The 24,688-nt window shown below is 41.1% G+C and overlaps 1 protein-coding gene across 1 annotated transcript in view; it reads right to left on the minus strand.

The window, feature by feature from the left end:
* Nucleotides 1-19,901, minus strand: part of CPPED1 (calcineurin like phosphoesterase domain containing 1) — a 41,391-nt gene extending 21,490 nt beyond the window's left edge. Inside the window, exons 1-2 of the mRNA XM_063314577.1 lie at nucleotides 19,709-19,901; nucleotides 7,655-7,873 (exon numbers count right to left, since the gene is read on the minus strand). Of these exons, the coding sequence (XP_063170647.1) occupies nucleotides 7,655-7,873; nucleotides 19,709-19,775 (286 nt within the window). The 5' untranslated portion in view covers nucleotides 19,776-19,901. The remainder of the gene's footprint in view (nucleotides 1-7,654; nucleotides 7,874-19,708) is intronic.
* Nucleotides 19,902-24,688: the final 4,787 nt, after the last annotated feature.

The following is a 24,688-nucleotide window of genomic DNA, read 5'->3' on the forward strand; positions in this document are numbered from 1 at the left end:
CATCTTACTGGGTTTGTGGGGAGCCCAAGCTACATTGCCTGGCACTGATAGGAGAAAAGCAGAGATCAAAATGTAGCGAGAAAATAGGATCTGAAATGGCCTGAGACTTGAGCGAGGTTTTGTAAGGGTCTGCCTAAATTTTGTTAAGATCGTAGCGAGAATCTCGCAAGATTGCGGTGAGGATTTTCTAAGACTGCAGCAAGATTTAGGCTATTTTGTGGAAGGGGGGCTTTGATGAGCACCCCAACCTCTGCAGAGCTTTCCCAACCTTTAGCAAGCAAGCAGTGATGTCCTGCAGCAATGCTGTATGCCGCAAAGCTCTTATGACACCCTCAATCTGGTCCTGCGATAGCACATGTTGACTATTCTTGGTTTCATCACAGACATCCATTCAATCAAGGGAGAAGGGAAAAAAAGATCCACCCGTCATACTAGTAATGATAGCAACAGTCCAAGTGCACCCCCATCATAATCACCATTTACATAACGGTAGACATTGACGCTGATTACTTAGTTCCTTTAACGGGTTCCTAAACGGCTCCAAGTGTTCTGCTTGATTGCAGCCTACTTTAGCTGATGATGCTTTTCCTGCTGCAGTTGTCCCAGGCGTCTTAAAAGCCAAAGACTTTTGTGTATTTACGAGGCAAGAATAATTTAGAAGCTGAGCCTTGTTCCTCATGCCCAACAAGGAGGGGACACTACCATGACACAGCCAACCCTCTAAGGTTGGGCAGACCTCAGCTAAAGAATGGCTCTCTCTCTTCTCTCTGGAAACTCGGTGTTCAGGAACTAAACAGCAGAAGCTTCGTGGGCTGGACACCGAGTCCCATCTTGCGATTTAGGGTTTGGCCTTTGGGCATTGAGCAAACCCCAATGTTGTGTTCCCTACATCACAGTTTCTGGTGAAGGATATGGAGCAAAGCCAACAATTGGGGTTATTTCATACCCCATGGTTAAAGAAACCACAGCTCAAGGCGGGAATAGAGCATTACCTGCAGGAGTCCCCATTCGTGTAGCAGCGCTTTCCAATCTGGGGGTCTGCCACTATGTGGAGTTCAATTCTCAGAATGGTCTGCTATGGCCATAAAGCTGGAATGAGCTGTGGTACCCCACAATATTGGCTTGGTCAGGGATTGTGGGAGCTGAATCCAGTACATCCAAAGTGGATCAGGTTGGCTAAATCTGCTGTCATATGTTGACCATTGATTGACTGATTATGGACCATCAAGTTGTTTTCAACTCCTAGAGACCATGTAGATTTTCTCCGTGATGATCTATCCCTAACCTGGTCTTTCAAGTTTCCCAACAGTGCACTCATCACCACTGTAACTGAGTCCACCCACCTTGCTGCTGGTTGTCGTCGTCTTCTCTTTCCTTCCACCTTTCCCAGAATTACAGCCTTTTCCAGAAAGCTAGATCTTTGCATAATGTGTAGGTAGATACAGGTAGTCCTCATTTAGCGACCACAATTGGGACTGGCAACTCGATCATTAAGCGAAGCAGTCGCTAAGTGTTTATGAACTGCGACTGTTCTTATGATCTAACTTCAGCTTTCCTTTGCTTTACAGACCTGCGAAGGTCATAAATGCAAGGTTTGGTCATAATTCTACTTTTTTTTTGGTCATTGTTATAACTGCAAATGGTCACTAAACGAGGCAGTTGCTAAACGACTGCCCGCATGAAAAGAGGAGTTGAGAGATTAGCTGTATCAGTTAAAGACTGGGTGACTGATGCATTTGACTGCGCAATTGAAACTGCAGCTATTTTCAAAGCATTAACAATTTACACTGTAGCACAGCAATTTGGGGAAAAAGCAATACTAAACGAGTCAAGTTATTTTAAAAAGAAAAACTTAAACACTCCTTCCATAATTAACATATTTATCCCCACATAAATGCGTATGCTGCAGACTCAGAGTTCAGAACAGGGGGAATGTCTTACAGATGTAGACCATAAATTGGCAGGCTGCAGTGACAAACAACACATTATGAAAAACAGGTTACTTGGGGGAAAATTCTCCTTTCTGGTTGCCAGAAGAAAGAACAGACACATAAGGGGTGCCCTGCAACACTATATGTACAAGCAAATGGTACCCAAGTTTTAATCAAATCCACAGGGCACTGGCCAACTGAATTCCCTTTTGCTTGCAACAGATTCCTTAATCAAGCCACCTTATTCTTTGAAATCAGTTGGCTGAATTTTTTGGGCTCCCCATTGATGCTTCCATAGTGGTATGTGGGAAAGACCTTGGGAGACGGGGCCAAAAGATGCTGCCCGGGGAATGTCAGATAAGAGATGGCTTAGCCTGCAGCTGGATAGCGGGCAGGGTAAGAGGCTCAGAAGGGACCTCCCTAGTTTCTCGGGCTGTAAAGGAGATAGCGGGAGATTTGTACTTTTCAGACTTGCAAGATTCTGCCAATGCAGCTTTACAATAAAGTAAAATTAGCTCATCTGGTTGTGTTTCCTGACCAGTCTACCTACATCAGTCTTGCCAATCTGAAAGTACAATTCTCCCCTCATTTCCTTTACAGCCTGAGAAACTAGGGAGGGTCCCTTCTGAGCCTCTTGCCCCATCCACTATCCAGTTGTGGGCCATGCGGTCTCTTATCTGACCGTTCCCTTGGCAGCATCTCTTGGCTCAGTCTCCTAAGGTCTTTCCCACATACCATTACATCTTCATGCTAAATTTGGACGCCCTTGAACAAAGAGGGCTCTTTGAAGCAATGCCTAAATAAAATTAATAAACATGGGAGAAGCTTCAATGTCAGAGGACTGTTGACTTGGCTAGGGTCCTATAAGGGGCAAAGCCATCATCTGCTTTATTAGATTATCACTTTGTACATTGGCTGAATCTAATGGAACAGAGAGGAACTTGACAGGCCAGGTCAAGAAACAGGCACAGCAGAGATTCCAGGAACGTTCCTTATTGTAAGAAGGTAGAAGAACCAAATCTTGAAAAGACTGAAATAATAGTAAAACAGGAGCCTCTTTTACAAGGGGAGGAAAATGTTGAGAAACCACAAGGCGAATTTCATCCCAACATTAATGAAGCCCATTTTTTAGTAAGAGCTTCCCTGAAGATTGGTTCACCACAAGCTAAGCCACTCGCACGTGTACAGTGTGAAAAATCAACCACTCTCTTCCGGCAGGTTTACAAAGACTGGCGGCTCCCAAACCTGTGTCACTCTGTAAAATTTTCTAAAAGGGGCATTTTTATTCAAGTGGTCCTGAGAGCAGGGAAGCAGCTGGATGTGCAGGACCTCTGGGGAGCCCCATGGCTCTGACTTTGCTTGCTGTTCCTCGCGAATGTTTGCCCAGCTTAGAGCAAACACACAGCCCAGCTCAAAAGCAATCTCAGCGTTCAAGATGTTCTGTTCAAATGTTTCATGCCCTGCCTGGCTCAAATGTATCTTTGGTTGCCATGAGATCCTGGGGAGGGGGAAGTGGGCTACGTACACAAGGCGCAACTTCTCTGTAGCGTCTGATTTCTCCTCCCTGTTTAAAAAAAACAAGACAAAACCGGTCTGCTTGCACATGTTCTTGTAATGGCTTAGCTGGAGTTCGTAGCTGATGGTGCAAAGGACAGGAGGCATTTTAGAGGAGTGGAGTGGCCAACGTCAACAAAACTCAGCCTTGCTGGGAGGAGGGGAAACTTGCAAATCATCCTGGTTTTCCCTGGCCCAGATCTGGCAGTTTTACACCAAGGACAGTATCAGGGTGGCGTTTGTTGTTAGAAAGATCACCAGTCCCTCAATATGGTCATTTGACTGTGCTTTGGGATTCTGGAAGGTGAAACCTGAAACTCCGAAGGGCACGGGGTTGGAATGAGTCTTGGGCACATGCAGGGGGGGCCGTAGTATATGGTCCAAAAGTCAAGATGATGGCGGCAATAATGCAGTTGAAGGTCTCCTGGTTTTTTTGTGTCCTGCATGTGACCCTACAGACACACATGTGGCTCCATACCCTGTGGACACCCCTGGACGTGTATGGCGTCTTTTCCCTCCTCTAGCATGCCCACAGGTAGTCCTTGCTTAATGAGTCGTTGCATGCAAGATGGGTGGCAAAGAAATTTAATAAATCAAATAAATAAATAAATGACCACAATGGGGACCAGAATTTTGGTTGCTAAGCGAAATGGTCATTAAGCGAATCCTACCTGATTTTACCACCTTTTTGTGGCAGTCGTTAAGTGAATCTCTGGGTGTTAAACAAACCACATGGTTGTTAAACAAATCACATGGTTCCCCATTGATTTTGCTTGCCAGAAGCCGGCTGGGAATGGTGATCACGTGACCATGGGACGTTGCAACGATCATAACTGTGAACCAGTTGCCAAGCACCCAAACCGTGGTCACATCACCATGGGGATGCTGTGACAGTCATAAGTGTGAGGATCCGCCATAAGTCGGTTTTTCCAGCACTGTTGTAAATCTGAACTATTGCTAAATGAATGGTTGTTAAGTGAGGACTACCTGTACAAAGGTGCTACCTGAAGATATCACACCAATTTTCAACCCAACCTGGTCTTTTTATATCCAGTCTGTGGCCAACAATAACTACAGAGTATGGAAAACAAGCCAGGATAGAACAGGATTGAAGCTGGCCTCCTTCCTTTAAACCAGTTACATGTGGCCAATTTGGACAGGTCTATCATCACCCTTTTTTGGGGGGGATGGGAGGTAATAAAATTTGAAAAATAAATAATAAAATCACATTAAGAGCCTTGTGTGGCTCAGAGTGATAGGCAGCAGTATTGCAACCAAAATTTTCCCCATGATCTGAGTTCAGTCTGGACTCTCGGGCAGCCGGCTCAGGTCGACTCAGCCTTCCATCCTTCCAAGGTTGGTAAAATGAGCACCCAGCTTGCTGGGGGAGGTGACGATTGGGGAAGGCAATGACAAACCACCCTGCTCTATAGTCTGCCAAGAAAACATCGCAAAAGTGGCATCCCCCCAAAGGGTCCGGCATGACTCGGTGCTTGCGCAGGGGACCTTTCACCATCACATTAAGCTAGAATGGGATGTGTTGTTTTGGCTTAGTGCCCTGGGCAAGCCTGATCACTGTAGTTTGTAAGCCACAGTTGATTGTAAACCATGATTAAAATAAACCATAGCTCAATGAGAAGTGTGAACCAACTTTTGGCTGAGCGAGAGATAATAAAACCACGTAAGCCTGAAAACTGGGGAGGGGGGACCCCTCTTGTCACAGGAAGAGAACTGTGAAATCAAAGCTCTACACTACCGTTTAATGTTCCACCTAAGTACAACTGAAACGTCTCAATCTCACGCCACAGCAGCACGCCAGGACTGAAATCAGCCACTGATACATCGCAAATATATAACTTTGCCTCCGAGATAGACACATCAATTTTCAGCCCAAAATACCCACAAGTTGCAAGGTGCCAAGACTGACAAACAAAAGAGACTGAAGATGATTTTAACGTTGCCAGTTTAAACAGGACTGTTTGTAACAAGGGATCACTGTATTAACAAGTTGGAGATAGCTTTTATTTTTTTATTTTATTTTATTTATTTCCCTTGTAACTGACAGGGGATCCATGCTGGGAATGCAAAAGATAGATTTTTTTTGGCAAACAGCGGGAAACAAGTGGGGGGAAAGCCCTGTGGAGTGCACTTGGAAGAGAGAGCCAGATACCTACACAGATTTTTATTACAATCAATGACCACATTTGTGGACAATTCCATGACAGAATTTAAAGGTAGGAAAAGGTAGGAAAGATGGTAACCAGATTGTATAGGTCTTTTTTGGAAAGGGAGACTGAAAAAACTAGATGCATTTAAAATACCTGAAATGTGCAACTTTAATTGGATACCATCCTATATACTATAGTATTAAAAACAGAGATTTAATAACTCCTGTAAAATTTAAGGGGTTAAAAATATCTTAGGGATTTAATCAAACACGAGTTTAGCCACTCAGACTGAATCTGCTATTCCCCTCACCGAAGGTATTTACGTAGACCCTTGGCTGGGAGGCAGAGCAGTGAGGAGGCAGAGAAAGACTGCATGGTGTAGTGGTTAGTGGCATTCGGGAGAGCTGGTTTCCATCCCCGCTCCCTTGCTCACGGAATGACTTTGCGCCAACCTCAGGCACCCAGCCTACCTCGCAGGGTTGTCTTTGCAAGGAGAAAGCCAAGAGGCAATCTTATGCCACCATGAGCAGCTTGGAGGAAAGATGTGATGCAAATGTAAGAAATAATTAGAAAATGCTGAACAGGAATGGCAGGAAACGAAGGATCAGAGGGTGGATTTGGATACCTAGCAGGCCGAGATGGGCCACTGGAAGGCAGGTCAGAAGGTAAGAGAGCTATGCAAGGGAAAAATCCAGTAGGAAGATGAATTAAGAACAAGGCCCCATTTCTATGTCAACCGTTTTATTTGATTCTCATTCTCTTTTCCCCTGCAAAAATCTGCAGCAGTCACCACCTGCTGCTTTGCAGCAGCAAAAAGTAACGACAAGGATAGAAATGCAAATCCATAGCAAGCCTGTCTGTGTCCAGGTGATATGATGCATGCCAGGTAAGCATCCTCCTGGCCTTGGATATGGCTCCACCTGTTGTACGGCAGCCTCAACAGCGGAACACCTGCTTTACACGCAAAAAGGCTGTAGTTGTAGCACCGGGATCTCTCCGTAAGGCTGAGTAAACCTCCTGCTTGAATTCCAGGACCGTTTCCACCAGTTGGTGCCGCAAATGCTGTTTGCACTTCCCCAATTCTCTCATTGCCCCGATTTCCCCATTGCTCATTTGTTTCAACAGAAACAGTAACACTGAATCCTCCCCCCACCCCGTTTTCTTTGAAATCAGTGGAACCCAACCCGATATTTGCTGTTCAGGGAAACCCCAGGCGCTGCAGACCAAAAATGAACAACCGGGCCATGCAAATTCAAAAGCTGGTTTTATCGGGCGCCCTTTGCTGCCAGCTTGCGACGACTGTCTCTGGAAATGTATGGCCCCGACCATGATAATGGAGAAATGGCTGAACGTGGGGATTTTGATTATACTAACAAGATTACTCCGCGCAGATGTGTTGAGGAAAGCAATGCGCCGCTCGCAGCCTGTCTGCTAATCCAGCCTGAACAAAAGGCTACTTAGATGGAGCCTTTTTATTGTGCAAGAGGTTGGCAACTTGCCACTGGCAGGCCATTGGCAGCCTTGTTGGCCTACTCAAAACTGGTTTGCTAAGATTAAGTGAAAAATGGGTGAGGTGTACATACGTACACGCGCGCGTGCACACAAATACACACACACACACACACACACACGCACACACACACACGCACGCTTTCTGTTTGGTTTTCAGAAGCTTTATTACATTATTTTTTTGTGGATTGTTGTTAGCTGCCCATGTAAGTTGGGTAGCCGTGTAAGTTCTCTTAAAAAAAAAATTTTTTTTTAAAAAATTAAGACAGGTGGTTTTTCTTTTTTTCGCCCCCTGCCTCGAGAATGAGCAGGGCACTGAGCCTCCAATAACCCCTTCCCTGAATTGCTCAGCCTGAATAATGCAACCAAGAATTAAGAAAGGCCAACCCCTCCCTTCCCATCCCCATCACGTGGCTTGCTGGGCAGCCCTTGGAGCATGCAAAACTTGGCAAAACTACGGTCCATTCTGATTAAGAGTTTTAACTGCCTTACCAGGCATGCCGTGTATTAAATCCCCGCATAGGACGAAGAATTTTGGTTTCGGGTTCAGATGGTTAACTGCTTCCACAGCCTGTCGGGTGAGTTGCAATTCTGCTTCCCATTCGTCGCCGCCGCTGTCGCAATCGCCGATGGCATATGCCTTCATCAGCCCAAACTGAGGATCTGCTCCTTGAATAAAATAGAAGGGGCCCTTCCATTCCTGTTCTGCATCTGGAAACAGAATAAAACAAGGGAGGGGGAAACGTCTGATTACCCAGAGGGTTCCAAGCATCAAAACAGAAGACAAACATGGGAAACCATATATAAACCTTTGCAGCAGAAAGCAGAGCCAATGTGCCAGAAGGAATCAAAACTCTGCAGCAGGGTTTCTCCGTCAGGGTCTAGTGGCACCTTTGGGTTCTGCGAGAGGTCGCTAGGGGTTCCCTGGGAGATTACAATTCATTTAAAAAATTATTTCAAATTCGGGCAACTTTACATTAGAGAGGTACATTGCATTCTTTATTTTTAGTTGAAGAACACTGTGAATGCATCTATACAGGCCTACCCATGAAACTAATATTATACTTTTGTAACTTCTGGCCTGTATTTGTGCCTGCATGGGAAGGGGTTCCGTGAGGCCTGGAAAATATTTCAAGGGTTCCTCCAGGGTCAAAAGTTGAGAAAAGCTGCTTTGGAGAAAGGAAAGTCTTCTGGTTTAAAGATCTTGAAGATGCTGGCTGCATCTGTAAATTATTTATTATGAGATAGGTCTGCGCCCACGGGCTTCTGTAGGGATCTTCTCTTTATATATCTTGGCAGTTGAAAGTGCTCACGCAGCAGGTGGACGAACCTAGGTCTCATCAATCTTAGTTCGACACTTGACTCCTGTACCATGCTGGTTCTCAGCACCAAAGGCAGGAGGTTCCAAAGTGCAGAGTGTCATGGCTAAGAAAGCCCCTCAATGGAGGATACATTTCAGCAACACCCACCAAGTCATTCTGGAGCCCTTACACCGTGGAGCATGAAAGCCAGTTTGGTGTAGTGGTTAAAGGCACCAGGCTAGAAATCAGAGCGTGAGTTCTAGTCCCATCCATTTGACGTTTTGGAGAAATCTCACAGCTGCAAATCGGCCGGGGCAACCACCAGCAAAACAGGAGATGTTGGATTCAGAAGGAAGAGTTGTTGAAGCTTGCTGGAAGGAGTATGGCGGCAGGACGAGCGATGTGAGAGCTCGAGAATATTCTCATCTACAATGCAGGACGAAGGTGGCTTTGCGGAGTCGGAGAGACAGGCAAACCACGGAGGCAGCGCCGGAACAAGAAGCTCTGCCCACGAAGAGCTTCAGCGGCTTTGGAGCGGCAGGCGGAAGCTTTGACTTTCTTCTTGTCACTTTCACTTTCGCTGTAAAAGAGCAGCCGGGAAGCCAGGAAGCAAGAACTGTAGAGCCTGCGTGAGTAGCCTAGCTTTCCAGGCAATTCTGCTGCCCCCTTCACTTCGACGGAAGGAACAATAATTACTGACTAAATAAAGAAGAAACTTCCTAAGTAGGGGGGAAAAAAAAACTTTACGATTGGGGGGAAAAATCTTTATTATAAGTCCTTGCTGCGATAAGGGGAAAACTGATTTATTTAATTAATTCGTCAGGCCATATTGTAATGTACTATAGCTTTATATAAATACTTAAGCATATTTTGTACTGTGTAAGTAGAAATAGATATTGTATATTGTAACATATAAACAAATAGTGTATTAGGATTAATAGTTAAGATAAGCTAAAAAATTAAGGGTATTTACAAAACAAAACGAATACAAGAAGACAGATTAGGAGAGGCTCAGAAGCGGGGAAGGTGAATGGTTGAAAGCCATGTTTGAAGACTTTACACAGAAAACAATTCAAAACAATTCAAAACTCAAAATTTAACCCATTTATTGGAAGAGAAAATTGATGGCTTTGAGAAAAGATTAGACCATAAGTTAGAGACAATGGACAAAATAATAAAAGCAGATATCCAAGCAGTAAGAGAAAGAGCGGAGAAATTAGAATGGGAAAAGGACACTGAATTAGACCGTTTAACTGTGTTAGAGTTAAAAGAAAAAGAATACTGTATTAGGCTTAGAGGAGTACCAGAAAAAAAAGAGCCAGAAATTAGAGAAACAGTGATTCAATGCTTGCCAATTTAATTGACTGGGATGAAGAAAAAATAGAATATAGAAAAAATATAGAGAGTTAACTCGAAACATGCAAAGGTTCATAGGAAACCAAGAGACATAATAATTGAATTTGCAAGAAAGAGGACAAAAGAATTGATAATACAGGCATCTTATGGTAAAAAAAGTAACATTGAAGGAGAGGAAATCATGATACTGAAGGACATACCACTGAAAATACTTAAAAAGAGAATACTTTTTTCTTACTGATGTCCTAAAAAGAAATAAAATTCCCTTCAGATGGGAAATTCTGGAGGGAGTTAATGTTATGTTTAAACAACGAAGATACAAATTGAATATCTCAAAAGCACAGGAATTTCTTGAAAAACATAAAAGATCTGGAAACAGATGCAGAGGGGAGTGACAGATTTAAAAGTAAAGGAAGTAAAGGAAAGTGTCTAGATTCTGAAGACCCCAGTGTAGAAGAATTAGCTTCTAGCTCTAAAGAGTTTACAATACTTCTTTCAAATGAATGAACTAAAATGCCTCTCCTGGAACATCAACTCCCCAGTTAAAAGGAAACAAGTTTTTCATTATTTATATAAATTGAAACAAGATATTATGTCTTCAGGAAACGCACATTGCTAAAAAAGATGATAAATATTTGATAAACAAGAAATTAGGAAATGAATTTATAGCAGCAAGTGAAAAAAAAACAAATGGAATTGTAATATATGCAAAGTCTCATTTAAACTCTAAATTGATAAGTGCTGACAAAAATGGAAGATATATAATAATAGAAGTGGAACTGCCAAGCCTTAAAGTATTGGTGGTTGGAGTATATGCCCCGAATGATTATCAGGAAATATTTATCAAAATTTACTTAATGTACTTTCTGAACTACCCTATAGTAATTGGATTATGATGGGAGATTGGAATGGGGTTACTTTACCTATCATTGATAGAAAGTCTGAACAACAAATTTAAAAAAATCAAGGAAAATTACCTGTCTTTTTTTGATATGACCAAAAATTTGGCTATTGTAGATGCCTGGAGACATAAAAATGGCTTGGCCAGAGATTATACCTTCTACTCAGTTAGATTCAAATCGTTCTCCAGGATTGATATGATATGGCTATCTAAAAATCTGGCAAATAAAATCTCTGATGTTACAACCCTCCCCAGATCCTTCTCAGACCATAGGTAAAGGTAAAGGTTTCCCTTGATGTAAAGTCCAGTCGAATCCGACTCTAGGGGGCGGTGCTCATCTCCGTTTCTAAGCCTTGGAGCCGGCGTTGTCATAGACACTTCCGGGTCATGTGGCCAGCATGACGACTCGGAACGCCGTTACCTTCCCGCCGAAGCGGTACCTATTGATCTACTCACATTTCCATGTTTTCGAACTGCTAGGTGAGCAGGAGCTGGGATTAACAACGGGAGCTCACCCCGCCACGCGGTTTCGAACCGCCGACCTTCCGATCGACAGCTCAGCGGTTTAACCCGCAGCGCCACCGCGTCCCTACCATAACCGGTCTCAGACCATAACCGGATTCAATTGAGCATAAAACTCCACCCAAAAAATTATAGGTGGGGATTAAATGAAACTTTGCTGAGAAAAAAAGAATTTGTAGAAGATTGCAAAAAGAAACTAAAGGAATTCTTTGAATGGAATCTAAATAAAGAAGTAAGTATTGGTACTGTGTGGGATACTAGTAAGGCCTGTATGAGAGGGTTCTTTATGTATCAAAATAAGTGTTTGAAAAGGAAAGCACAACAAAAAACTCAAATAATTTTACATCAAATTAAGTTAAAAGAAAAAGAGCTCCAATTAAAACCGTCTGATGAGGAAATAAATCGCCAAATAAAAATTTTGCAACAATTAAAAATACAACAGATGAAATTGAAAGGAAACTGAGATACATCAAACAAAGAAACTTCGAACATGCTAATAAAGCGGGTAAATGGTTGGCATATAAATTAAGAAAAGATAAGGAAAAAAAAACCATTACCAAAATTCGAGAAAATGGGGAAGAATTAGCTGACAATGAAAAAATTAAGGCATTTTATAACTTTTTAACAAATTTATATAAGAAACAAGAAATATCAATTGACAAAATTGAAAACTACTTGCTAAAACACAATTTAAAGAAACTAACTAAAGATCAAAAAGCAACAATTAACAACCCCATTACAACTGAAAACAGGCAAAGCCCCAGGACCAGATGGTTTTTCTGCAGGATACTATAAATATTTCCAAGATCAAATACTACTACCATTTAAGGATTTATTGAATATGATTGTATCAGGAAATCCAATACCTCAATCTTGGTCTGAGGCAAATATTATATTAATTCCGAAAGAGAAACAGGATCCGACACTATGTAGAAATTATAGGCCTATTTCGCTACTGAATAATGACTACAAAATATTTACATTAATTCTAACTGAAATATTAAAAATTATATTACAAGAAATAATTGATCATGACCAAAGTGGATTTCTACCCCGAAGACACATACAAGATAACATAAGGACTATCATAAATATAATAGAGTATGCCCAAATTCATAATGAAAAACAGATTATGCTACTCTTTTTAGACGCAGAAAAAGCCTTTGACAATTTAAACTGGAATTTTATACTTAAAACCTTGGAATTTATGGATTTTGGCAACACATTTATAAAGGCAGTCAAAGCAATCTATACATTCCAAAATGTCAAAATTGTGATAAACGAAGATAAAACACAAGAATGCGTAATAGAAAAAGGTACCAGGCAGGGTGGTCCACTCTCCCCCTTAGTATTCATATTGGTTTTGGAAGTCTTAACAGAGAATATTAGAAAGGAAAATCAGATTGAGGGAATAAAGGTAAAACAAGAAATATATAAATTAAGAGTGTTCGCAGATGATTTAGTTATTACCCTACAAAATCCACTAACATCTCTTGACTACTTATTAAAAACGCTACAAGAATATGGAGAATTAGCTGGTTTCAAAATAAATAAAAAACGAAAATGATAAACTTAAATACGTCACAAAATATTCAGAATATAACATAAAACAGGATTCTCTAGTGTTAAAAAAGTCAGATATTTAGGGATAGAAATTACAGCTAAAACTAACGATCCATACCAAAACAACTATGCAAAAATATGGAAAGAAATTCAACAAGACTTAGGGAAGTGGGAAAAACTAAATCTATCACTTATGGGGTGAATCTCTGTAATCAAAATGAATATCTTGCCAAGGATGTTATTTTTATTTCAAAATATTCCAATATTATTAACTGACAAAACTTTTAAATTATGGCAAAAAGACCTATCAAAGTTCATTTGGCAAAGGAAAAGACCAAGGATTAGACTTAAATTAATGCAGGATGCTAAAGAACGAGGAGGCTGGGGTCTTCCAGATTTTAAATTATATTATGAAGCATGTGGATTATTATGGGTAAAAGAGTGGAATACTTTACAAAATTATAGATTATTAAATCTAGAAGGCCACGACCTGAAATTTGGTTGGCATGGATTCCTATGGTATAATAAATTGAAAGTAAATAAAGTATTTAATAATCATTGTATTAGAAAGTCCCTTCTTAGAATTTGGGAAAAATATAAATCTACTCTAACACCCACTCTACCATTACGGATTTCCCCGCAAGGAGCGTATAGTAGGAGAGAAAAAACAGGAATTTGCAAATGGCTAAGGTATTTGGACCTAATAAAATTTGAAGGGGCTATATATAAAATGAAAAGAAGAGATGAATTGGAAAATGAAGGACATCCATGCCAATGGTTTTTGTATTTTCAATTGAAGGAACAATTTAAAATTGATGCCCAAAGTTACAAATTCACAAAAGATTTAACCTGGTGGGATAATTTAGTTTATGCCAACAATGACCACATGATTTCCAAAATATATAAAATGTTATTACAAATAAGAATGGCAAATGTACAAATTAAACAATGTATGATTAAATGGGAGAGAAATCTTGGACATCACATTGACTATGATGTTTGGGAAAGAATGTGGACCAAAGGGCTGAAATTTAAATTATAATTTAAAAGAAAATTTTTACAAAATGATGTACATGTGGTACATTACTCCGGACAAAATATCCAAAATGTTTCAGAATATTTCAAATGTCTGCTGGAAGTGTAAAAAAGAAACAGGAACATTTTATCATATGTGGTGGACTTGTAAGAAGGCGAAAAAATTTTGGACATCTATACACAATATAATTTGTAAAATGTTGACTAAATAAATTAATAGAACACCGGAACTCTATTTATTGGGCATCATGGACAAGGATTTGGAACATGAACATGGAAAACTTTTACGATATTTGATCACCGCAGCTAGAATTACGTATGCATCAAAGTGGAAGGAAGAACTGACCCCCTCAGTGGAAGAATGGACATTTAAATCCCTGGATCTGGTGTAGATGGCAAAACTTACGGACCAGCTAAATGATAAAAATGTGGAAGATTTTCAAAATGACTGGACCCCCTTCTTCAACTATGTAGAATGAACCCAAAAATTAACGTAAATGTGTAAAACCTATGAATATAATACAAGATGTAAATATTATGTATTTGACCTATATAATCTCAATAGAACTGTAGAATTATTGTAATCAAATTAGTGAATTGTGAAATTATTTAGTTAAGGTATAAAATTGTATTACTTAGGGAGTTGGAAATCCATTTCCTTTCTTTTAAACCTCTTCTTCTCTTTCTTCTTTCTCCTTTCCTTTTTTCTTTCTCTTGTTTTTGCATTTTATGTTTATTGTTGATTTGTCATTTTATGTTTGTATTATTTGTAAATAATTTAATAAAGACTTAAAAAAATAAATTAAAAAAAAGGAGAGTTGTTACAGTTTCTGTTCCATAACTATGTAATTGTTATTTTTAGGGTTTGGGCTATAATTTCCTTGTTTCCCAGTCCAACACAACAGGAAACTAAATTGTGCCTCATTTGGGAAGGGTCAAAAACAGCTGTATTTACAAAACAATGCACAGAACAGGTATGGAAGAAAAAGCATGCAGCAGAGTTCAGGAGCAATCAGGGCAGTTGGTACCTTTTAGACAGACTCAAAGCATGTGTCTCCTCTCTGCAGGTCAGAGTCATCCCATAAGACAGGTTTTTTTGTCTCCAAGGCCCTATCTAGCCTTGGAAATGCTTATAGCCGTCCCAAAACTTAGCAGAAAGCTAAAATCAGGAGGCCGGGGGGAACCAAGTTAGTGGCAAGCACAGATTTCATTTAGTGCCTGTTTGAGCATGGAGGATGGAAGAATCCATGTACTGGATTTACACTTTGTCCTAAGATGCCACAGAATCTATTTAATCTTGGTTTAGCCTATAGTAGGAATCCATTCCTTGCAGCTTATTCAGTAAACTATGCTTAAGGACTCAGCTTAACGTGATCATGGAACTTAGTGACACGGTGATAGTCTAGCAGGCACGCTCCCAGCACCACACTGGAGCCTTCAAAATTTGACACCGAGCTTATTTCACAGGCACGTCCCCTTCGATTCCCAGCGCTGTTAGCAAATGTTCTCCAAAGGCAACATTTCATTAAAATGCGATAAACAAACTTTGCAAAGGGCTGCAGGCTGACAGTGCATCATGCTGTTTCTGGATTTGCCAATTTAGTAAATTTAGTTACTTGTTGTCAGACCTTCAAGGTAAGCAAGATCAAGAAACAGACATGGCAGGGATTCTAAGAATACTTTTTAAAAAATTATTGTAGGGTACAATACAATCTGGAAAGCCTGTTGTGCTCTCTCTCTGACCCATTTTATACCGAACCTAATCAAGTGGGGTAACTTTGACTTCCCTTCTTATGCTTTCCTCTTTCTCAGGACTAAGTATCTTTTCTGAAAGCCCCTGTAATGGTATGTGGGAATGACCTTGGGAGACAGGAGGAAGGGCCGCAGACTAGGCAACAGACAAGAGGCAGCTGAGCCCACAGAAGGAATAGGGTGTGGCAAATGTCTTAGAAGTGACCCTCTGTAGTTTCTTGGACTGTAAAGGCAAGGGCACCTTTTGCCCTGTATCTTATAAATCTTGAAATCTAAATCTCAACTCTCATTTTTGGTGAGATTCTTGCAAAATGCCCTTTGCATTGCTGGGTGGACATCACCTTTAACTCGGTCCTTCCCAACCTGGTGAGATCTCTTTTGTCCCTTGTTCTTGTCTACTATTATATTGTTTTATTCCTTTTAATGTCTCTGTGTAATGGTGTGTGGGAATGACCTTGGGAGACAGGTGGAAGAGCTGCAGGCTAGACAACGGTCAGATAAGAGGCAGCTGAGCCCACAGAAGGAATGGGGTGTGGCAAATGTCTCAGAAGGGACCCTCCCTAGTTTCTTGGACTGTAAAGGCAAGGGGGAGAGATGTATTTTCAGACTTACAAGCTTCTGTTAATGTAACCTTACAATAAAGTTAGAGCTAGTACTTCTGGGAGTGCTTCTTGTCTGGACTACCTTGCAAGGCCGACCCCCCTCTCCCCCAGTTTAAGGTTTGCTCATTCCTTCCCCATTCTCAAGGCCAGGTCTACATTCCTTCCTACTCATCCAATCTGGTTTGCCGACATCTTTAGTGAGCACTAACAATGTTCATTGAAAAGAATCAGCCCAAATGATATTGGGTAAAGAGGAATGAATGTACATGTTTGTGTATGAACGGGTTAAAAAAAAATGGGGCAGGGGGTAATTTTTGCACATTTTTTTGCTCCAAGAAAAAGGGGAACCCCCCCCCCCACATAGATAAGAGAATGGGGAGAAGCCTTAGGAGTCCTAGCATTTCTGCAACACTAAGCCCCAGAGGATAGGGACGCGGTGGCGCTGCGGGTTAAACCGCTGAGCTGTTGATCGGAAGGTCGGCGGTTCGAAACCGCGCGGCGGGGTGAGCTCCCGTTGTTAATCCCAGCTCCTGCTCACCTAGCAGTTCGAAAACATGCAAATGTGAGTAGATCAATAGGTACCGCTTCGGCGGGACGGTAACGGCGTTCCGAGTCGTCATGCTGGCCACATGACCCGGAAGTGTCTATGACAACGCCGGCTCCAAGGCTTAGAAACGGAGATGAGCACCACCCCCTAGAGTCGGATTCGACTGGACTTTACGTCAAGGGAAACCTTTACCTTTACCTTAAGCCCCAGAGGTGCCAAAGTAAAACTACTATGCATCCAAGTATCTTGATAATGAGATTAACTGCTCGGTTAGACAGAACCATTTTTGGAATCATGCATGAAAAACTTCACCATCCATCCCCCACTGGCCTCTGCTACTGCTCCTAAGTTGCACTGAAACACTTCATATGTGATTAAGGCAAAGCAAACCATGCTCACCAGATCACAAAACACAAGGTGCTTCGCTTGGTCAATTAAGGACCAAGGGCTACATTCATACCACACACTAAGCTTGGCTAGTTTTACACCTGATTAGGATTTCTGCGCATGGACAATGTCTCTGATTCCAGACCATGGAGGTCAATGTAGGCAGGCCAAGAAAATGGGTTAATTCCATAACTAGATGTTGAGGGTTGTCACACCGCCATTAAAAGGCTGGATTTATATATCACTCTTTAAACCGCAAGGCAGTTTATGGGCAAAGTGCATGTTGCAGTGGGCTGTAGCTTCTCCCAAGACAGGGTGGGCATTATAACAGGTTTCATACCACATTAAGCTGAAATGTGCTTTGTTGGGTTTAAGGCATGGCCACTCAATTTGGGGGGCATGATCACATCTAGAATTTTGAGAGCATCTCATGGTGAATGGATGCCCTGGAAAGAGGGTCTTGTATTTACAAAATGGCAGTCACGCTAGCATGGTAGGTCACAAATCATTTGAAGCTTGAAGATCATTGAGAGAGACATCCATGGGAACCACGCTGGGTTTTCTGGACTTAGAATGTTGTGTGAATCCAAATAGTTGCAGTTTGTAACTATGATCACATGAAACATCCAAACTCCCTTTTATTACTCCTGCTAAATATTGGTGGCATAGCTTAGTGCATTTTGGATCAGAAGTTTAATGAAAAATGAGGCATAAGAGATCCAACTGGCACCCACCTAGATGCCTCTTAGAAAGGCTGCACAAACCATATTGTTTTGCAGAGCATTTGACATGTAACTGGTGCGGTCAGGACTGTGCCTCAGTGGGGTTTGTGAATTAACTTGAGATTTGTTTGTTTTAATCAATTAGTTGGCGGTATTGTATTGTTTTATGCGTACATTGCCGAGAATCTTACCTGCAATATGGCAGCATAAAAAAGCTCTACATAAATAAATGTCAAACCATAATTAAAAAAACAAAGACACTCAGGCATTTCTTAAAAGCCTGGGTACTTTTAGTACCAGATATAATAGTGGTCACCAGTTTAAACAATTTTAAAAGGGTATTAAGCAAAGTCATGAAGGTAGGGCTAGTGATGGCTTCTAGTGAAGATAACTGTACAGCATTGTTGGAATTATGACAGTAGGACATAAATATCAGCACAGTTGAGTTTGCTTAATGCTTTTTAACCTCACAGTGAAAAAGTCCTTAAATTGAACCGTTATTAACACACACTGTTCCCAAGTATAGGCAGAATGGCTTTTCCAAGAAACTAATCCAGCCAATTAGATCCAAAGATCAACAGATTTACTGTGATTAACATCAAGATTTCTGGAAATGAGTGAGCTAAACACATGCTTTTCGGAAACTCCTAGTTGTGTTACAGTTAATTATAACATTTTAAAGCCAACTCACCCCAAGATCTAAATAATAAATTCACAACTTCCTTAACATTCTTAAATGCATGGTGCTGGTTTTCTTGCGTACAGAATTTATTTACAAGTTTTGCCACCACCACAATATGGCAATTTCAAAGAATAACAAAGAAAGGGATTTGCATTACTTTTCCATTACAAACTAAAATATATGGTGAAGTGCGATATTCTCATTACTACTAAAAGCAAGAATGTGCTGATAAAAGGCACTCAATTTCAACCTGAAAATTTTTGTACTTTCTAATCATTGCTGTTCGGAACAGTAAACATATATCACTATGTTTTGTTGTTTTTACTGTAATACAAACCGGTCTGCGCACAACATGCTATAAAGAACACACACACTAGTTACTATCTAAAATATATGCCAGTTATGTTTGGAATAGACTTTCAAGAGAGCTTATATTTTGAAACGAGTAAGTAACAAAATACGGTGTGTAGCAGTTTAGTATTAGCATGGAAGTTTAGTGGAGCGTGGAAGTTAATTTTCACAGTTGCTTTTCTTGATAGGCACCCTAGCAATCTTTTCCATACTTTATATAAATTTAGTCAGATTTAATTATCAGGAAATTACATAGTATGATGTAATCATATTTAATTCTATTTATTTCTGTAACTGGAGGGTTTGCCAGTCACTAGCCAAAAGTGTGAGAAAAATACACTACAGTGCGACCCAATCACCCATGGCAGGTAAAGCCAGAGCAGACATCTTTGCAGGTGTTAAACCTCTTGAGTATTAACTTTGGTTAAAGTTTGTATGGCAGCATACACCATGAGAACCTGGGTTATTTTACGCTTCCAACTATTCCTTGCACGGGGATTAATAGCGCCAGCTGAGGACTACAACGTCCATCATCCCCCACCAACACAGGGACGCCTGACTGAGCTGCTGCACTGTAGCGTCTGACCCCTTGAGCACTTCTCTCTCCGCCTCTCTCAAATGCACATTAAAAATCACGTTGCCCAGCCCCTGCTTTCGTGCCCTTGCTTCGGTGCGCGCCTATTTCGGTCCCCCATTGCCCAGCAGTACGACGCTGATAAGCCTCCGGGCGAGCCGCGCTCTCCTTGCAAAGGTTCCGCTGCTTTGCAAACCGGAGCGATTGCAAACAGAGGCTCAGGAATGAGATAGATAAATATCTAGCTATACCTTCGCGGAAGACGCTCAGGGTCCTGTCTCGGGCCTTTAGCAACTCATTCTGCCCTTTCTCAGCCATGGGGAGCGCAGGCAGGTCAGCGGCTCTTTGCTTCCCGAGGAGAAGAAACGGCCCTAAAAAAAAAAAGCGGCAGAAGGAAAAAGTCAGGAACTTGGCATGGAAGGGGCGAGGGCTAATGGAAAGGGGGTGTGGTCCAGGAGGCTAGGGGCGGGGCTGTGGCCCAGCACGACGCCCCCACCCCCGGCACAGAGGGAGGGGACAACGCAACTCTTCCAGCGCTTGGAGAAAGCCATGTGCTGCTGTGCGGTTTCTTGCATTTTATTCTCTTGTTGCATTTTATTCTCTTTTGCATGCTCCAAGCTACTCAGCGCAGGACTGCGGCGCTTGCAAGAAGGTCGGCTCCTGCTTTCAGGAGCGCGCGGGCTTGGCAGGGGTGGGAAGAGCGCTCTGCTGGTGCTCAGAGGCAACTGCTCCCTCCCCTCTGCAGCCTTGCCCGAGCAGTGAATGGGAAGAGAGATTGGGGTAGCCTCCTAGTATTCTGAGAGCCAGTTTGGTGTAGTGGTTAAAGGCCCTGGGCTGAAAGCTGAACAAGTGGGAGGGCTAGTCCTGCCTTAGCAGGGAAGCAGCTGGGGGACTGGGGAACAGCCTCTCTCTCTCTGCCCTGGGAAGAAGAAGGACAGGGCAAACCGCTTCCAAAATCTTGCCAAGAAAACAGCCAGAAATAATAATAATAATAATAATAGAATAATAGTAACAATAACAATAACAATAACAATAATAATAACCCAGTTGAGCTAGACATTAAGGTACCAGGCTAGAAACCAGGAGACCATGAGTTCCAGTCCTGCCTTAGGCACAAAGCCAGCTGGGTGACCTTGGGCCAGCCCCTCTCTCCCAGCCCTAGGAAGGAGGCAATGGCAAGCCACTTCTGAAATCTTGCCAAGAAAACTGCAGGGACTTGTCCAGACAGTCGCCTGGAGTCAAGAATGCCTTGAAGGCACAAAACAAAAATTATCTAGAGAAAAGGGGTGCCTTCCATGTCTGGGGAATCTGCCCAGTGTTATATTTAACTGGATAATTCAATTAAGGCAAGTCTTCTGGGTCAGGCCAGTGCACTAAGAGCTATTCAAATCCATGTTCTGGGTTGGCACAACTTAATAAAAGGCACACAAGGCGACATCCAGAGTAAAACTACTCAAGCGTACCATGCCATGTGTCTTCAACTGACTTGGTTAAATGCCTACTGTGAAGCCAATCCTATGTTCATATTTGCCACCTGAATTACTGAGTATAGCAGGACTTGCTTTTGAGTTAGGATTTCCTTTGAAGGCTGGGTTCATATGCCATGCTAATGTGGTTTATATAACTTTGGCCCAGCATTGTGGTTTGTTAGAATTTCAAGTTTGGGCTGCAAAAATCCCCACGAGCACCAGATGACACCAAGAACAGGGTTTTCTTCAACACTTTGCCGCCATCTTTTAGTTGTCTGGATTTTTGCAGCCCAAATCTGGTCACTTTAGAATGATAAACTATGGTTTATAAAAGGTTTAGCCTTTTGTACTAGCCCAGCACGTTGTAGTTCATCTGATAAGCCATAGTTAGGCAAGCCCTGCTTTCTGCACTATGTGATCCCAGTTAATGAAACACTGTTGGCAGCATCTCACAGGATGGTCAGTTCTGGGTTTTGTCAGGGAAAGTCACAGCATAAAGGATTTTGGGGTGGATGAACTGGGTGCTTGCTTCCAGCCCCAAGCTAAGAAAATACCAACTTGAATTTAAGGCTTTGGTGTTACTGAATTCGCCGTCTGCATTAAGCTAAAAGTGAGCTAGACATAAAAAACAAAAAAACCAGGCTGAGATCCTATTAGCTTCTTCAACTAGACATTTTAAGAAAACAGTCTAAGGATGCGTGAATGTGGCCCTTGTAATGAATTCACACTTTGCTATGAATTGCCTTGGAGCTCAAGAGGTAGAATATAATGCTTAGGCTCATGTGGACGGAGTATAAATCCACATTTAACCCTACAACTCACATCGTGATGTGGTTACGCAAAGAAACTGCTTTGCAGCTAGGCCAAGTAACTTGAGAGAACTTGATAGAGATGGATCCTCTACCACAGCGTTTTTCAAACTTGGCAACTTTAAGATGTGGGGACTTCAACTCCCAGAATTCCCCAGCCAGAATTCTGGGAGTTGGTCTACACATCTTAAAGTTGCCAAGTTTGAAAAACACTGTTCTACAATTAACCATGGATAGTTTATTGTATTCAACAATCAGTTCTTTCTACTGTCGTACCAAACAGTTTAGTTATGTGATTAATGTTGAAGGTCAAACAGGGCAATATCAAAATGTAAAAAGAAAAAAACAAAGATATTTGTTATTCTAAGAATAATAAAACGCAAAGGAAACAAAAACTACGCTGGAGAGTAGCAGTTGAGTAAGACAAAAAGAAACAACTGCTAAACATCAATAAAAACTTTCTGAGAAAATTTTCTAGTAACACATTCTCCCCTTCTCTTCCATTGATTTCCCCAACTGCTGAACACAACCTCGATATTTATATTTACATTAAACATTAAAGAGTATTGCTAGTATCTATTTAAATTATTTCATCTAATTATTTTTTATTGGTCTCACAACTTTCTTCCTAAAAACAATATTCCAAATATCTAAATTTGTCCTGCTGTGTAATGTGTGGTATATTTGGGAAGCATTCTTGCTTAAACTTCTATTACGGATATATACCGTCAATTTTGCTAGTGCTGCATATTCTCCAATTTTGGCTTCTCAATCTGATAGGTTCAGATTAAGGTCAGCAAGGTTCCCTTTTTTGGGGGTGGTTCCTATTTTTTTCTTGCAGCATTCAGCATAGATTTTAGTAAATGGGGATATTTTTCATTTATGCTCTCTGGAATTATACCTAATAAGAATATGTGAGGGTTCAAATTTTAGTTTTAGGATTTTCTGAAAATTTAAATGTATTTCTTTCCAATACTTTTGAGTTTGATTTTTTAAAAAACATAATCACCACGTATAAAAAAATGTTCCTTCTTTGTTATGGCATTTCCAGCATTTATTGTTATATGACTTGTCTCAGTAATGATTGACTGAGTTATATACCATCTGTCAAACATTTTATACCAATTTTCCCTTAAATTATAACTTGGAGTAAATTTTATTGATTCTTTCCCATAGTTCTTCCCATTGTAGTGCTGCAATTAGCTCTTTGAAGTTTTGCATCCACTTTATCGTCCAATTTTGCATTTCTTCCATCTCTGTGTCATATTTCAATAGCAATTTATATATACATCCTAATTGGTGACCTTGGTATTTTATAAGTATTTCAAATTCTGTCATCTTTCTCAAAGTCTCTCCTCCTTTCTTGAGGTCACTTCTAATTTTTTCAGCGATGTGTGAATACATCAGCCATGGTAAATTCATACCTTCATTAAACAATTGTTGCTGTGTCTTTAGTCTTTTTCTGAATGCACCATATTAGAATATGCAATTAAATCTTTGTTACTATAGTTATTCCTAAAATAAAAGGCATTTGACGTTGAAGCTGATAGTGTAGTTGTCAGACCTATTCTTATTTTTAAAAGATTCCATATTTTTATCAAATGTTTTGTGTCCTTTCAGCTTCTTTTCTTTGTTTGTTGTCTCATACCATAAGTGCCTGTGAAAACAGTTGGCTAAGCTGGCTCCTTCAGTGATCGATATTCTGCTGTTTGGGGAATTTTATCCATTTTATTACCCATTTATATAATCCACAGCCACCTCTTTCTCTTTTCCGTCCTGCAAATCTTAAAATACTATTCTTGGGTTTTTTTCCCCCCACTCCATAGAAATCTGTTTACTGTTCTTTGCAAATCCCGCAGGGTTTTATCTGAAACTAGAATTGGTGCCATTTGAAATTAAAAGTTCGTCTTGGGTAGTATGGTCATTTTTACTGTTGTGATAAGTCCCAATCCCTTTTACATAATTTCTGTCCAACCAATTCCGTTGGCCTGGAAAGATGAAAACCGTCTGCTGCTTTTGGTGAAATGATTAAAGTCAACACTTCTTATACTTACTTGAAACTGGCATGTGTGACAGTAGGCTGGCACTCACTCAACTGCCTTCCACAGCATTAACATAGACAAAACTTTCTTCAACTAATGGGACACTCTAGTGCTATAAGATGATATAAGTGTGAATGAGTCACTATAATGAGGTGGATGATCCAGTTTGCTCCTTCATTTGCAGTATCTACAAACACACACACACACACACACACACGGGTAAATGAAATGTAGAAGACATGTTCATGGTATCTCAAAGTGCGTTCAGTGGCTTTGTGTCCAAAAGCCTGGATTTTTTTTTGTTTGCCAGACCTTCCCTATTTGTTGTTGTTGCTAGAGTGTAACACTAGACTGGCATTGATTGTTTCCACAGCTAATCCACGCTAATTGATTTTTATCTGAATCACAGAGCGTGGGCAGCCTCCGTTTGTTCAAGAAACCAAAAGGCATTCTTTGCTTCTCTGTAATCATGAACAGGAGAGAGATGATGTAATCAAACCAATCAATTATTGTTTTGCTAGTTTGCATAGATAGAGGCTCAAATCCTAATTTTTAAGTATCCTGGCTTATCAGGAAAAGATCCCCCTTGGGAGGATATTGGTCCCAGGTAGATTGCTATCTGAATCTGGTTGCTTTCTTTTGGGAAATGGTTTAAACTAGGAATGGACGGCTAAGGGCCACACTTCAACAAGGTGGGCAGACACGCTGCAAAATGTGTAGGCCAACAATATTCATGTAGGAGGGTGTTATTAGAAGAGAGGGATTTTCTTTGGTTTTGAACCATGGTATAGCTACTTCGTCCAGCTAGATGGCAGCATCTAACTGACCTTGGCTGATTTCAAAAGCTGAACAGGATCAGACCTGGTTAATACTGGGATGAGAGATCACTGGAAAATCCCAGGGGCTGTAGG

This window comes from Candoia aspera, chromosome 14 (assembly GCF_035149785.1).
Source record: "Candoia aspera isolate rCanAsp1 chromosome 14, rCanAsp1.hap2, whole genome shotgun sequence".
NCBI lineage: Eukaryota > Metazoa > Chordata > Lepidosauria > Squamata > Boidae > Candoia > Candoia aspera.